Here is a 15,887-nt window from a genome sequence, read left to right as displayed (position 1 = left end):
ATGCTTCATGGTTTTCTTCTCCATTTCTACAATCGATTTCACTTTTTAATCCATTTGAAATAGGTGGTTAATTTCTTCAGTTCTATTTTTGTTTTTAACCCAACCTCTCCCACTCTCGAGAAACGGCTCTCATCAAACTTGCAATTGTTAAATTATTGCCTGATCTTAGCGAACTCGAATTAATCTTCTTAAAATTCGGACATTGTCGAGGGATATCTACGTAATTGGGGAATTAGAACGAATACTCGTATTGGCTAGATATTTTATCTTTTGGAACTAGAGGAGTCCGCCACGCCAATAGGGCAACACAGATTTGTCCAAATGGTAAAAGTGGCTGGGCGATCGAGAACCTACCTCGAGCCCCATGTGGACACTGCAATGGCCGTTCCTATTCCCATATCCATTAGGTTCCATATGGTAATTAAATATGGAGCAATTCTCGATTTTCTATAATTGAAACAAAAACACAATTACGTAGCGCCTTACAAGACTTTAAACGTTCAGTAATTTGCGAGTATTTTGAAATGACCACAAAGTGTTCTGGTCAAATGTTAGGAAAGTAAACGGAGGGATCGAGATGGTGCGGGGGCTAACGTACTGGCTTCCCACCCTGAGGGCGCGGGTTCAAATCCCGGCGGTGTTGAATATTTTTCAGAGGTATCTCGATCCCTACTTGAGGTGCTTTGTGGAGGGCACTTTGAGGGAGTACGCCGTCCGTCGGATGGGACGTTAAACTGCGGACCCCTTGGCGCCTTTCGTAAAGAGTAGGCTAATGCCGACGCCGGGTTTCTCTCCACCCTTCATCCTTTCCTGTCCATCCCCTATGGCGCAAATGACCTTGGCTGTCGGTCGCCTCCCCTCAAAAAACTACTACAAGTAAACGGAGGTACCCAAACCGTTGCTTGCTTATGCAAGTGTAACAATTTCATTATACCGATTTTGGGGGAAAAGCTAACATTAAAAATGCATTATTCCTATGGGTTTTCACGAACGAAGTTGCTACCGTGTATCGCATATAAACAATACATACTGAACGAATGGCAAAAATAACAGCGGACAAACATGGAATTGCGAAATTACTCTTTGAGATAATAGCCAAAAAATCCGCGTGTACCGAACATATACCAGCTAAGGTGATAAAACATTTATCTCCTAACATTGCCACGTACCTTGAAGTTATACGAGGGTCATCCGGAAAGTAGTACCCGTTCGTGCCGCATGAAGTGCTGACGACGCGAGTAGCCGCTGGACGAGGTCAGATAGCTTCAGTGGCTTGTCTGCCTTCTCTGAGCCAAGTTGCGTGACGCTAGCATTGCCTGTGTTGTTTCTGTGATTGTTTACAATGTTTAAAAAAATTGAGAACGCCGCCAGTTGTGAAGTGAGGGCAGTGATTAAATTCCTCAATGCAAGAAACGTTCGCCCATGTGATATTCATCGTCAATTAAAGGAGGTGTATGGAGACAATGTAATGGACGAGTCGTCTGTTCGGCGGTGGTGTCGCAACTTCAACATGGGGAGGGGGAACACACACGACGATGAGCGTTCGGAGAGACCGTCTGTCATTACAGACCAACTGGTGAGCTCAGTTGACGAATTCGTGAGGAACGATCGGCGCGTCACAATTGATGACATCTGTGAGCATTTTCCCAATGTTTCTCGAACAATTGTTCATGAAATTGTTAAACACCATCTGCATTATGCAAAAATTTGTGCAAGATGGGTCCCTCGCATATCTCAATGAGCTGGCGGCGAAGGACTATGCAGCAGGAATACAGAAACTTGTCACACGTTATGACAAATGCCTTAATTTGCTTGGAGATTATGTTGAGAAGTAGTTTAAAGTATCCTCTTTCAAATAAAATTTTTTATGTTTGTTAATATTTACTTTTGTGTCTTTATTTCACGAACGGGTACCACTTTCCGGATGACCCTCGTATATAATAAATCCCACACAGAGTGCAAAGTCCATCAGAATTGGAAGGCCGCGTGAATAACGCTTGTTTTGACAGGAAGGATCCTTAAATGCCATTTCTTCAATTATTACAAACCCATTTCTCCCACTTCTGTATGTTGCAAAATTTTGAAGCATATGATTATCAGTTTCATGACGAGATACTTTGATAAAATTAACTTTTTAATGGCAACACTGATTCAGAAAAACCTGCTCCTTGAGACCGAATTAGGGTTTTTCACTCATTATGAGGTTAAATAGAAGCATAACATTTCCACCAAAAGGATTTAATATTTCACGACAAAGGTTGCGATGCCGCGCGTCATCATCATGGAAATACTAAGTTTGTTTTAACCCTTGTAATGCAGTATTTCTACAAAGTTAAACCTGAAACTGTTACGTTAAATCACTCATGACTTACTTTTATGGGGTAGAAGTTGTAGTTATGGGGATGCGATCTTTTTAGATTTTCAAAAGGCATTTGATGAGGTTCCCTATCGTAAACTTATTCATGAATTGAAGGTTGCAGGCATAAGCAAGGGCGCAATAAATATGGTTGAAGACTCTTTCAGAGAGGGAACAGAGAGCAGTCCTTGACCGCGCTAGTTTCGACGGCGAAGGAAGTGACTTCGGGGGTAATTCAGTGAAGCGTTCCGTTGCTTTCCTTGATATTTGTTGACGATTTGAACCGCGCAGTGAAAAGTCAATTTAGGACGTTCGCGGATGACACGGTGAATATTCGAGAGATATCTGGAGATGGGGATCGTTTAATTCTAGCACGTGATCCAAGTAGCATTACTAAATGGTTTTCAAAATGGGGATTTTCATTAAATCTAAATAAATGTACGGTGGTAAATCAACGGGATTTTTTTTTAAAATTAGCTGGAGAAGCCCTAGAGGTAGTGGGTAGTCGGGAAATAGACGCCAGAACTAGCAGACCCAAGGACTCCTTCTTTTCAAAGACAATATGGGATAGTAACTATAGGGTTATATATATTTGAATACTCAACTTGCCACCCTCAGCGGCTAGGGAATAATTAGTTCTACTCAATTGCATGAACTTTCACCAACCTCGTCTGTTTTTTGTCGAAACTCTTTCTTTCCGCAACAATGCATTAGAATGCCATTACACAATGTAGGGCTCTTTACAGTATTATTTGCTCTGCCTTTTCTGTTTTTAAGATTCCCCTTCCATCCCTCGTCTCGCTCTGTTGGGACACCCTCCCGCTACCTGCAGCGTTGGATCACATTCCCTGCAAGTTTCCTTGGGGTGGAGGCGGTTGAATGCTGCATGTTCATGTGGTAGTGGAATTTTGCCTTCTTGCTTTTCAAATTCTAGCTGGCACGTTATTGGATGAATTTCTTACTGCATACTAAGGTGAAATTATTTATTAGGTTACATATGTGTTGGTTTTGAATTTGGTTTTGTTGCCTTTGAAGGCTGGTGACCAAACACCCCCCGCCACACGCCATTGTGGTGGCTTGGCAGTTATATTGTAGATGTATCTTAATGCTATTCTTTCAATTAAATCATCTTTTTTTATCAAATATTTCTTTTAAGGAGAGTCTGTTATTATGTCCTATAATTAATCGAATACCCGGTAGTTTATTCCTTATTATATATTTCTACGTAAATATCACCAGTATTGTTATGAGATTCTCAGTCCCTTTTCTACCTAAATGATACTTTCCTTCGTCTTCTGATAGTCTACTCATTCATTTTGCAACGTTTAGATTGAGAGAAGGTAGGCAATAAAGAAAAGTAACCTTGGGTTTCATTTTTCAATCCGGTGGAATTAAACAAGTGAAGTCGGACACCTCTGAATGAAGTAAAGTAGAGGAAATAACATAATAACTCAAAACAATTCAATCGCCAAACCTCATCTGGATAGGCTGAATGTTTCAATACGATGATTCACGTGCAAACATAACAGGATCGACATGAAGAGACCACCTTTTGAAAGGAGCGAATCTTCTTTGGAATTCTGGTGTAGGTTGTTAAACCATTTCGTTTGCATTCAGTTCCCATAAATAATTATGTTTAACCTATGTATTGAAACTTTGATCAAATGTGGACATTTGCCTTCCATTGAAAGGGGTCTGCATTGAGAAGGCCCATAAAATGTTTAATCATAGTAAAAGTATGTTATTTAAAAAACTATTTCATTAATTTTTTAAGAGTCCTCGTAATATTTTGGCTCTTTTTCAAACAAATTCAAATAGCAGTACCTTTTGACTTCATTCAGTGTTTGCCTCCTTAATTCATGGATCATTATCGTGTTTCTTATGGTCTATAATTGATTCTTGTTTTAATAATATCCCTAAAATAATTATGCCTAAAACTCGTTTTTTTCAGCAGGGATAGCATTCCATTGCGCGACTACCCCATTTAATGTTGAACGTTAGTAAATATAAGTGGTATGATAGGTCCCGTCTAAGGAGCTCCCCCCTATTTGCCATGCGTTTACCTTTTTTCCGCACTTTGAAACTATTGCTTTAACTACAAATCTATATACCATTCCATAAACCTCAATTCCTTTGACGGTTTTAATAAAATAAGTGTTTGAAAAAAAGAAATATTAGGCATAGGTGTTGAATAATAATCGTAAGAAAAAGATGTCTCTTATGGAAATATCATACCAGCTTACGCCTCTTTAAGCAGGTCATAAATTCCAAAACGGATTGTTGCTTTGGGAACAACACCGATGAGCGATGCATAATACCCTGGTTAGAGGCCCCGGAATCCTTCAATTTTAATACTTCCTCAAACGGCCTGGTGTAATAGAAAATAAGTACATATTAAACTAATGAATTAAAAAGATATGGTTGTGTGTTTTCTGTTAGTTTCATTCTACATTGTTATGATTACGATTTTTAAGTCTATGCATTTATATAAAGAAATGCATTGATTTACAAATTCTTTTTATACCATAAATTATATTTGACGGCATGAAATATTTCTGGTTGCCTAAGAGAGATTTCTGTACTCCTTGGGGCTGGAGACTGCCATCCTGGTCCTAGCAACGTCAATTGGATAGGTTGCTGTGTTAGACAGCAGACTAGCCATTGCGCCCGCCAGGTATCCACATGTGCATGTTGTTGATTAGCCTCCTTTCGCTCCAACCTGTGCCTGTTTTTTGCAATTTACTGAAGATTTATTCCCAAATCACTCTATTAAACGCCTTCTCAATATCTACGGATCAGGCAAAAACGTACTGATTGTATTCTGTACTTCTCTAGACCTGTGATATCAGTACTGCAATGGCATCACGCGTGCTTCGCCCCTTCCCAAATTTAAACTTATCATTTCCTAAGTAATTATTGGTCTTCTTCTTCTGCATCCCTTGTCCTACTGCTGTCGCTTTTCCTTTGCAAGGGTTTCGTGAGATGACGACCGCGGAAGCCTTCTTTCTCCCGCTGCCTGGCACGACACACGACCGATTGGGCCGAATCATATTTCCATACATTCCCATTAATTTGTTCATGGGAATTAAAATTAAGGTTGCTTCCCGGTAACTTCCTCAAAAGTGTTCCTAAACTGACACCATCACTCAAAGGCCGCCTCACTTGGTTCAGACACCTTTACAGCTGCCTCACTGAAAAACAGACGCTAAGTGGACTTCCTTTTGTCTGGCTTTTAACCTTCGACCTATCCGGCATGGGTGACCCTACCAGGAGTAATTATTATTAATGTTGCCAGCATAGCTCTAGGGGTCATCGGAAGACAATACTTTCCACAATGACAAGGTTTTAGTCCATGGGAGATTATTTATTTATCATGGAAGTAAAAATGAAATTCTGATCTTCTTAAGAAGCTTACACGTTACATACTGACATCAAAATATGTTTGATATTGTACCTCAGATTAATTTTTCTTAAGTATTTTAATTTGGGTGTAGATTGTATGTATTTTTATTTTGAAATCTACAGTTTAATGTAGTTTCCGAATGGGCAAAAGCTGAACTGTACTGACTTCTTATCTTTCAGTATCCAGGCACCAAGTGGACGGACCTATAAGAAAAACTCGCTAACATTCATCTCTGCGAAATTCCCAACTCACCTCAATGTTTCCATAAGGCGTATTTTTCCCATTTGTTCTCTGCTATTCTTCTTTCAAAATTCCCTCGACGATCAAAGTGCCAAGAGTACAATGATACATGCAGTCTTCTTCCATAAATATGTGGTATGAGTCTGCATGGATCAAAATAACTGTCCAACGAACATGTCGTGGTTAATATAACGGTAGTGCCCTTGAATTGTTCCCGTGTTGTCAACTTTCTCTTTCCTCGGACAAACGCCTCGGACACAAACTGGTCCAAAATCATTACCGAAACTCATTCACACGCCTCAATTATATCTATAGCTTCTGATTGAATGGATCTGAAAATTTGCACTGCCTCCTGGCACTCTTTTGTTTTCCTCTCCGCTACCTTTTTTCCATCGAATTTGATGAATAGGTTACCCAAATTGAATTCCCTGAGTCGGTCATGGTGCATTAGTAAGAAGTGGCGGTTTGAATTATATGCATTATAAGTTAGAAATATATTAGGACTATTCAATATATTAGGAATTAAGACTATGCATATTTATGCTTTGTGTAGCCTATGACAATGAATAACACCCTCTGCCAACTTATTTACTTATAATGTAACAATTTCAGTTAAAGTTAAAGTTAATGTCGTGGCATTTGCCGCAGCTTCTTGGTATGTGTTATTTTTATTTTGGTGGAAAGGGTGTATTGAAATGTGATGGTCAACCACTTGAATTGAGGATTCGAATAATTACCAGCAATTAAAAGCAAGCAATTGACATAACCACATTCTGCATCAAAACGTTGTTACACTAGCCAATTCAAAATGATTGGTAACACTTAACACTGACATATTAGCACAATGAATAATTTGTTTAACTCATTGTTGGCGTATGTAAGAATATGTGTGATTAACCGTCAAACTATGAAAGTTCTCAAATCCTAGCATCGTTCAGTCAGTTCAAAATTTGATCAAAATTGTCAGTGTTTCAGTGAGGAAAATAAATCTTCCTCCTTCATTAAAACTTATGATATTAAATATCATGTTTACTTCATAAGTATAGACCTACCTCAATGAAAATCGCGCCAACGCCTGTCCTGTAGTTTTTGAAGAAAAACAATTGTAATATTTAAACGCAGTCAGTATACAAGGCAAAGTAATTTAACGGGATCTATAAGTAATTGATTGACAAATCAAGTGAATACTGTTAACGTTCCAGTCGGGAATAGTCTCTTGCCTCGTTCCAAGGGTGGCTTGACCGCAAACGCAGAGAACCGAACCTCCGGAGTATGAAATTCAAATTAGCGGTACAGGATCTCGTGTCTTTTAAGGAAACGCAAATGTTTTTTCGATTCTCAATACCTCAAGGTTGAAATCTATACACGATTACATTTACTTGAAATTAGTTTATTTGGATTCCAAGGTGAAAGAAGCAACTCGAGGGAGACACAAAACAAACGTTCAATGTCTCCAAATGGTTTCTGATTTTTCTTTATTCGTATTTGGTAGCATTGATAAGGAAGCTTACCACCCTAAATATGGAGGGTCAGTCCTCTATTTCGACCAATTTTTTCGTATGGAGATGAGTTCTGAATAATTTTAATAAATAATTACACGAATGCATATAATTCGCATTCTTTTCTTTTACACTGGTTGACTTTCAACTCTTGCTTGTCATTTACGGTAATTATTGTATTTCGTACCCTTTCTTGTTCAAGAGAGGCTAGTTTCGCGTGTGTACCGTTATCTAGCTCTTTACCCTTCTTGCGAGAAAAAACAGTTTTAATTTAAAATGTCGAGCACTGCCACGTTTCCTCGGATATCATTAGTATACCCTAATGGTTTTCAGAATAGCATATTTATATCAAACATTCGGCTTCGTTTTCTTCTATGACTACGTTAACAATGAATATTCGTAAATAGAACGATGGGAGGAATCAAAGGCTAACAATTTATAATGTTTCGTTGATAGATTATTGCCTTTTTTGCCCTCAAGAAAGTTCATAAGATTATTTACAGTAATGTTTTAATACTTCTGATGAAATCGATGGTAGAGATATGGAATGTAAACGATTCTCATGTTCACCGAGTGGTTTAGGATAATTGTTGCTTGCTGCAATATATCTAATTAATCGACGCTTTGGGAAAACTAGCTGAAAATATTTGCTCATTTAATCTGTCTGTGACTAATTCGCCTAATCATCCCTTTAACGAATATTCAGTCAGGCGTTTACCATGTGTATTTCTTATGGTAGACTGGAATGTCTTGGGATATATCTGTAGGTAAACTCGAGATATTTTAGTTTTGAAGTAGTGTTAGTCCTTTAGCATAATTATTAATGTTTTAACGCGTCATTGTTATAGTTTCCGTTGAAATGCATCTTTGGAAATTACGTCTTTGCCCTTCGAACTCTTTTTCAAATCGGACTGCAACCTTTTTTTAACATTCTCAGCGCTTCTCTGAATTTATAGCTGAACTCACTGCAGGTTTTGTGACTGTGACTCACGGCAGGCATCAAATGAGGAACATTGAAAAAAGTACAAATGAAATGTTTATCAAGAATCCAATAGATTTATGGTTTTCACATCATATTAATGCAATACAATTATTTCGCAATGATAGGAAATTAGGTGAAAATATACTTTTCACATAAATATAAATTATCAAAACGAATAATTTTAAGAAATCCTTTTTTACAAGGTTACAAGCCATTTTTATAGTTGAATCAAGCGGATATATATGATGAACATTTTCAACTAATGAAAAAAGAAAACTTAGATGGGTTTCACCGCGTTCACAAAACTGAATTCTTTATCTCTCCTTGGAAATAAGCTTAATGACTGCACTAAAACCACGTTCCAAAAAATATTAAGTTGCGAACGCAAGATACAGTCTTTTGACCACTATCCATAATGCAGGATAACAATCGGAGACATCCATCTGTAAACATAACTCTTGATATTCAATCTTAAACTTGGGAATCAATTCAACGTCATTTTTTAGTCCAATCGATTCTTCCTCAAATACATCAACTTCCTCAATGTCTGCAAACGGATTTATCTCCCAGTCAGGAATTCCCAAAAAATGGAAGATCCTTCAAGTCGCTGCGTCCTATTTTTATGCATGGTGGCTCTGTGGTCACGAAGGACTCTGAGATCATCATTACCCATACCACCTTGCTCCTCTAGCTTATGCAGAGAATTAAGTAATGAATATCACGGCGACCTATGTTGCGCGTCAATGCAATCGACTTGGAAATAAACACAGTCATCACAGATTCTGCCCTTATAACGTTAGCGTCATTTCCACGAAATTGTAAATTCAGTTCATTGACGAAGCTCCGTCCGTCGCAGAAGAACTGCTACTGTCCACATATCTTCTTTGATGAGCCATTTAATGGCATTCTGTTTCGACAATGAAGGTTTAAATATTAAATATTGCCATATTAAAATGTAATACACATTGAATAAATTGAACGCATATGAGTCAATGTTAAGACGTGGATTCGATCTTTGAGTAATTGCTTTTTTAAAACAAAATTACTATTAACAATATGAAGAACATTAAAACAAAATATTTTTACTTGTAAGTGTAATATGTAGTACTTTTATTTCAGTCAACTGAAAATATTAATACTATTCATTTTTTTATATAAAATTTGTAGTTTTCATATATGGTACAAATGCAATACATATAATAAGCGAGCGCGAATTCGAAAATGGCGCGTAGGGAGTTTTTGTCCTCGGTCGGCACATGCACGTTTACCGTTTTTTAAAGATAAACCAAACACTCGGCGGCGAAATAAGCTCCTCTCGAATTAAGCGATTTATAATACTGGTCTAGTCAGTTGAGGGTGAAATAATATTTCTTTGGCTCCTATTTTGTCATTATGAATCATAAATGTAATTTCCTGAAATGTAATTAATGATAAAAGGCGGCTCACGAGACTGTTGCGTTGAAATTGGCTTTGCTTCAATATTTGGATGATTGTTTGTGCATTGGCTCAACTAATTTTATTCAATGGCTTGGCTACCTTTTCATTTGCTGATATATCATCAAGAGGAATTTTGTGATCAAGTATTTTTACAACTAAATTTACTCGTGAGGGCGAAGGGTTTTCAAAGAATTCTTTTTATTCAAAGTGTTACTGTGTAGAATACCCATTATTTGAATAAATATATGCTTCAAGGAAGTTTTTCCAAATTCATTGATATCACAAATTCCTTTAGTAATTTCCGTTATTTTTGAAGGTCCTAATGATATCTGTTACCTGTGAGAGGTTTCCAAAACGTTTGTGGCTGGACACTACCATCCTGGTCCTGGCCACATCAAGTGGGTGGGTTGCTGTGTGGGCCAGCATACGCGCCATTGCGCTTGCCAGGAATCCACGGGCTGGCTTGGAACTATATTATAATTATAATTCGGCTTTAATTCGGGCGATATTGGGAGCGTGGGTGTTACTTTTTCCATTCAAAGGCTTTATTATAATCTTTCAAATTATCATGAAATGTTAGAGTATAAATAGTAGGACATGATCAATAATCATGCATTGAAATTCGATTATCCTCTGATATAAATAAAACAGATTGTGTATCATTATGTCCATGAATTGTGACGTGAAAGTAAGGCCATGGATTTTAAGGATTTTTCAAAATATTTTAAATTTATGATGACCGAATTAAAAATAAAATGCTGTTCTTCTTAAGGAGTAACATACTTTATTTTGGGTGTAGTATTCAATGATTTTCATTTTCAAATCAACCTTTTAATGTTTTTTTGGAATGGGCAAAAGCTAAACTGTACTGACTTCTAATCTTTCCGTATTGAGGTACAAACCGGCACTATAAATACAACTCTGTAATTCCTTCTGTATCCAGGCACCATGTGGTCGGACCTATAAGTACAACTCGCCGACATTCATCTCTGCCAAATTTCCAACTGATCTCAATGCTTGATATGAGTTCTCATTTGTTTTCTTTCAAAATTCCGTTTTCGATCAAAGTTCCAGGAGTACAATGTTAAATGCAGTCGCCTTCCCAAAAAAATGAAGTAAGTTTCTGCACCGCTCAAAACAACTGTCGAACGATCATGTTTTTATTATTCTTAACTTAGCGACTTTAATTTGTTCCTGTGTTATTATCTTTCTGTTCTTGGGAAAAATTACCTAAACACAAATTGGTCCAAAACCATTACCTAAAATCATTCGAATGTCTTTCTTTTATCTATATCTGCTAAATGAATGTATCGGAAAATGTACACAGTCTCCTGGCAGTCTTTCCTTTCCCCTCTGGCTAATTTTTCCACTTTGAATTTGTTTCAAGTGACAAGTGAAGTTACGAGGATATATGAGTACTTTCATGTTTTCTTTGAAAAGGGAGGTAGTTCACTTACTCTTCGTCCTCCTTCCGGTCCACCTTCAACAAGTGTTTAAACAAGTCATTTGCGGCGAACGCAATCCCCGATGAAGGGACGATCCTCGCAATGGTTTTCGTATTCCCCCGCCATAGACCTCTGAGTCCGTGTTCCCGGGCGGTCTTCAACAGAAACGCCACCACGTCCTTCCTGCTGAAGCTGTTTCGGACACATGTTTCAAGGACGAAAACGTGTCGGTTCACGGAAAAACCAGTGTTAATATTTGAATGATGCCATTAAACAACCAAAGTTAAAAAAATACTATCAAAATGTAACCATCATGCAGAATTATTTAATAACTTGATCTATTTGGAGGTATTTACGTATTTTTTAGGCAAGTGACAATATTCTCTTTCTCATTGCAGATGTTCAGTAACAGATCTCGCAGCGCCAGCGGGATAATCAAATCTCGATAAAATGGTAACAGCATATCTTCGTAGGAGGAAGATACAGGTAATTTTAAAAAAGGCTAATATCAGGAATGGATTGGGGATTATGGCTGGATATAAACGATTCCTCAAGGAGTAAATGAGGCAGGAATAATATCTTAGTGGTTGGCGTCCGTTATTCACAATTGTATATAGCGTGAATGCGACTTAAACTACAGCAGTGTTTCAGGTTTGGGATTATTTGTGAAAGAAGTAAAGTCTGAGGATTAGAATTAGACAATCCTGCATATATTGATCGAGAGCAAAGGGGCTTATTCGGCATACAGGTGGACTTTGAGTGAATGCGTGAAAAGTAATTTAGAAGTTCTAGAGATTGAAATATTTGAGGACAGGAGCAATGACGCGTATAATAATGGTACGGGAAGTTCATATTAAAATAGCTATGATATGAAAAATATGTTGGTCAAAGCAGAAAGAAACGAGGTCCTCATTAGTCTGGTTCTTTTCGAAGAAAGGACAGGAAAGATGGCCATAAACTTCCCAAGAATGGTCATCACTAGAAAAAACTGAGCGTGGGCGGCCTTCGATACTATTTGAGAGTAGAAATAGTGTTATTGTAAGGCACTTGAGGCTTGTTGAGCATAGTTCGACTTTATAAAAATTGTTGTGAGCACAAGGAATCTACATAACCGTTATTCAAAAATAGCATGAAGACAGTGTCAGTGATTTTTGGACTTATTTTCTAAAGAGACTGCCATTTTGTTTCATGGATGGAATTTTCTTGAATCTTTATTTATTATCGGTAAAACACAATATATTTAATAGGATCGAACCAGCATATTACAATAAGTTTAGATAAGTTACTTTACCTCAGGGTACTCTTGGTTGCATGAATTTTTTAGCAATCTCGAACCCCGCGAAGGCTAGGCCTGCCTGCAGAGGCCCAATCAGACAGCTTATCGAGACCCCTTTATAGAGGCCTCTCCAGGTCCCCCCCTTCCTGCAGGGCGAAGAAAGGAGTAAGGTAACATGGGATTACTGAATTGATTCTGTAGGGTTGTGCTCGAAATAAATTATGGGTGATTATTTTCAAAAGCTTGCAATGGCATGATGTCTAATCAAAGACTCGAAAAATGGTAGTTTTATTGTGCATAGAGTGATGTACACGTCTGTGGTAAGGCATAGGTGGAGATTCGTCAGAGCAATACTTAAAAAATTATGTCACTTACATACGTATCGTCTTGATTGTATCAAGGAAGCTTTTCTTCTTTCCGTCCGTAAGAGCAGCCATTTGTTGGTGTCTTCGGACTACCTCCAGAGGGTAGGTGAGCAGCATAGCCGTCGCTCCGGACACGGCACCGCAAACACCTTGCTCTAAGGGGTTTAACTCAGTACCCTTGCGCTCTGTTGAAATGGAACCACGATATATTAATGCGCCAGGCATCTACTGAAGATAATTTCTTTAAAGGCACAAGAGTTTAGAAATGAACCGAATGAAATGAACCTGACAGATCAGTGGTGGCACTGTGCACCATTATCTTGGATGTGCGGTGGGGAGGTTGTGGTGACAGTTGGGGGTTCATAGTGGTAGTCACACATTTTTTTTGCCCATAAACGAAATCCAACGTTAACTTCCGTAAGTTTGCAAACGCGATTCTTCAATGTACACTACGGTTAATAATAACCGTGCGTCACAAACCAATATCACGCGTGATTATTCTAAAATATTATCCGTATCTAATTATTTAATTACAGAAGGTATTTGATCGAACCTCCGGCATAAGGTGCTATAACAACGAACACGCATGCACTCCTGCATTGAAAGTTTGTTTTCGAATCTTACATGTACACAGAAACTCGCCTTCTTACAGCAAATAAGGTACTTCTTTTGTTTGATTGTTCAATAACGATTGGTCTTTATGAAAACTAATTTATGTGATTGTCTTCCATTTTGTTTTTACTGATTGTAATGTGGCAGAAAGAACGAGCAGCTGGATGGGTTGGTTGCAAGTTCCACCTTTCTAATTAATTTTTTTTATTCTTTAGGATGATTTTCTTTCGTAGGTCTTGAATTCTCTGATTGCGTGTGAATGTATTTCCCAAGCAATGATTTCAACTTCTTCAGCATGCTGTTTCAGTATTTAAATGAATTACTTTAATTAAATTGATTCTATTTGTTCCTATCCAAATCAAAATGTTTTTTTAGTAGGGATTGCATTCCTTTGGACGACTTGCCCAATAAATGTTTAGCGTCAATAATGTGAACTGTTATGTCAAGTCTAACTACTCCCCCTATTTGCCCTGCGTTCGCCACGTATCCGCACTTCCTTATCTCCATCACTACTTGCTACCCTAACAATCTCCAGGCTGAATCGTGCACATGGTTGGGATCAGGCTTCTCTATTTCCAGTTCTACTTTAATAATGTTTTTGAATTGAAACTACATCATCAAAGAGCGTTCTTCCATACTCTAAAAAATCTTTGATCGCTTAAGTAAGATAAGTGTTTGAAAAGAAGAAATATTAAGCATAGGTTTGTCGAATAATTAATCCTAAGAAAAAGATTTTTCTTTCATAAATATCTTACCGGCATACACCTCTTTAAGCAGGCCATACATTCCGAAGCGTATTGCTGCATTGGGGACTACACCAATGAGCGATGCGGAATACCCGGCGTAGAGGCCGCGTATTCCTTCTTTCTTAATGGTTCCTCGAATGGTCTGTTGCAATAGAAAATAAATGAATTTTAAAATTATAAATTAAGAAGATGTGGGCGTGTGTTTTCCTTAACGTCATTCCACCGCATAAGTATTACGTTTCTTTAGTCTATGATTTTTTATTACCGAATGAATTTATTTTTCGAATTTCGTTCACACCATATATTATTTCTGAAGCCCTGAAACATTTCTGGTTACCTCAGAGAGATTTCTGTACTCCTTGGGGCTGGAGACTGCCATGGTGGTCCTGGCCACATCAAGCGGGTAGGTTGCTGTGTGGCCCAGCAGACCAGCCATTGCGCCCGCCAGGAATCCACGGGCTGGCTTGGACCTTAATAAAAAACATCGTGCGGCTATAATTTGAGTGTGGTTGGGTCTGTGGTAGTCCCTTTTTCAAATTAACCAATAAACCCTTTGGACTGAATCGTCCAGTCAGGAGATTAGATTTTAAATATTTCAATTTATCGTTAAATGTAGGAGTATAAAAGGGAATAATAAAATAGTCTTGGGAATTCAATAAATGAGAAGGTGGATCATTAAGTCTACGACTCGTGACTAGAAAGTAAGGCCTTGATTTAAAGGATTAATGAAAATCATTTCTTCATTTTTGATCACGAAATTAAAAATATAATGCTGTTCTTCTCAAGGACGTAAATATATTATCTTAAGTGTAGATTTTGTTTATTAATATTTCGAAATCTACCTTCTATGTAGTTTGCGAATGGAAAAAAGCTGAACAGTACTGACATCTAATCTTTCTGGATCCAGGCAACAACCGGCACAAAAAATACAATTTTCTCACATTCACGTCTGCGAAATTTCCAAATGGTGTCAATGCTTGATCTGATCTCTAATCCAGTGTCTACTTTTTAAAATTCTGTCTTTGATTAAAGTGCCAATAGTCGTCTTCCCAAAAAAATGAAATGAGTTTCTGCAATGCTCAAAACAACTGTCAAACGACCATGTTCCGGTTAATCTAATCGTAGCGCCCTTGAATTGTTCCAGTATTATAATCTTTATGTTCTTGGGAAAAACTACTTTTAAAACAATTTGTCCAAAACCATTTCCGATAATCATTCGCACGCCTTAATTTTATCAATGCCTTGTAAATGAATGTATCTGAAAATATGCACATCCTCCTGGCGGTCTTTTCTTCCCCCCCTGCTAATTTTTCCGCATTGAATTTGTTTCATGGGTAACCTTTTTCATATTCCTTGAATCCATAATGGTCCATTAGTAAGGAGTAGTGGTTTGAGTTCTATGCATTCTGCGCTGGAAATATATTCCGGTAGAAGCAGTGAAGTAACGGGGATTTATGGGTACATTTATGTTTTCTTTGCAAAGCGGGGTAGTGGGCTTACTCTTCGTCCTCCTTCCGGTCCACCTT

General features: G+C 37.9%; 1 protein-coding gene across 1 annotated transcript in view; it reads right to left on the bottom strand.

The window, feature by feature from the left end:
• Positions 1 to 14,797, bottom strand: part of LOC139696588 (uncharacterized) — a 66,541-nt gene extending 51,744 nt beyond the window's left edge. Inside the window, exons 1-3 of the mRNA XM_071595392.1 lie at positions 14,699 to 14,797; positions 14,371 to 14,503; positions 13,014 to 13,188 (exon numbers count right to left, since the gene is read on the bottom strand). Coding sequence (XP_071451493.1) covers positions 13,014 to 13,188; positions 14,371 to 14,503; positions 14,699 to 14,797 — 407 coding nt within the window. The remainder of the gene's footprint in view (positions 1 to 13,013; positions 13,189 to 14,370; positions 14,504 to 14,698) is intronic.
• Between the last annotated feature and the right edge of the window lie 1,090 nt (positions 14,798 to 15,887).

The sequence above is a fragment of the Hetaerina americana genome, unplaced genomic scaffold (genome assembly GCF_022747635.1).
Source record: "Hetaerina americana unplaced genomic scaffold, ioHetAmer1.1.p SCAF_7, whole genome shotgun sequence".
In the NCBI taxonomy this organism is placed as follows: Eukaryota; Metazoa; Arthropoda; class Insecta; order Odonata; family Calopterygidae; genus Hetaerina; species Hetaerina americana.
The sequence above is the reverse complement of the archived record's forward strand: the minus strand, read 5'-3'. Positions and strand labels throughout refer to the sequence as shown.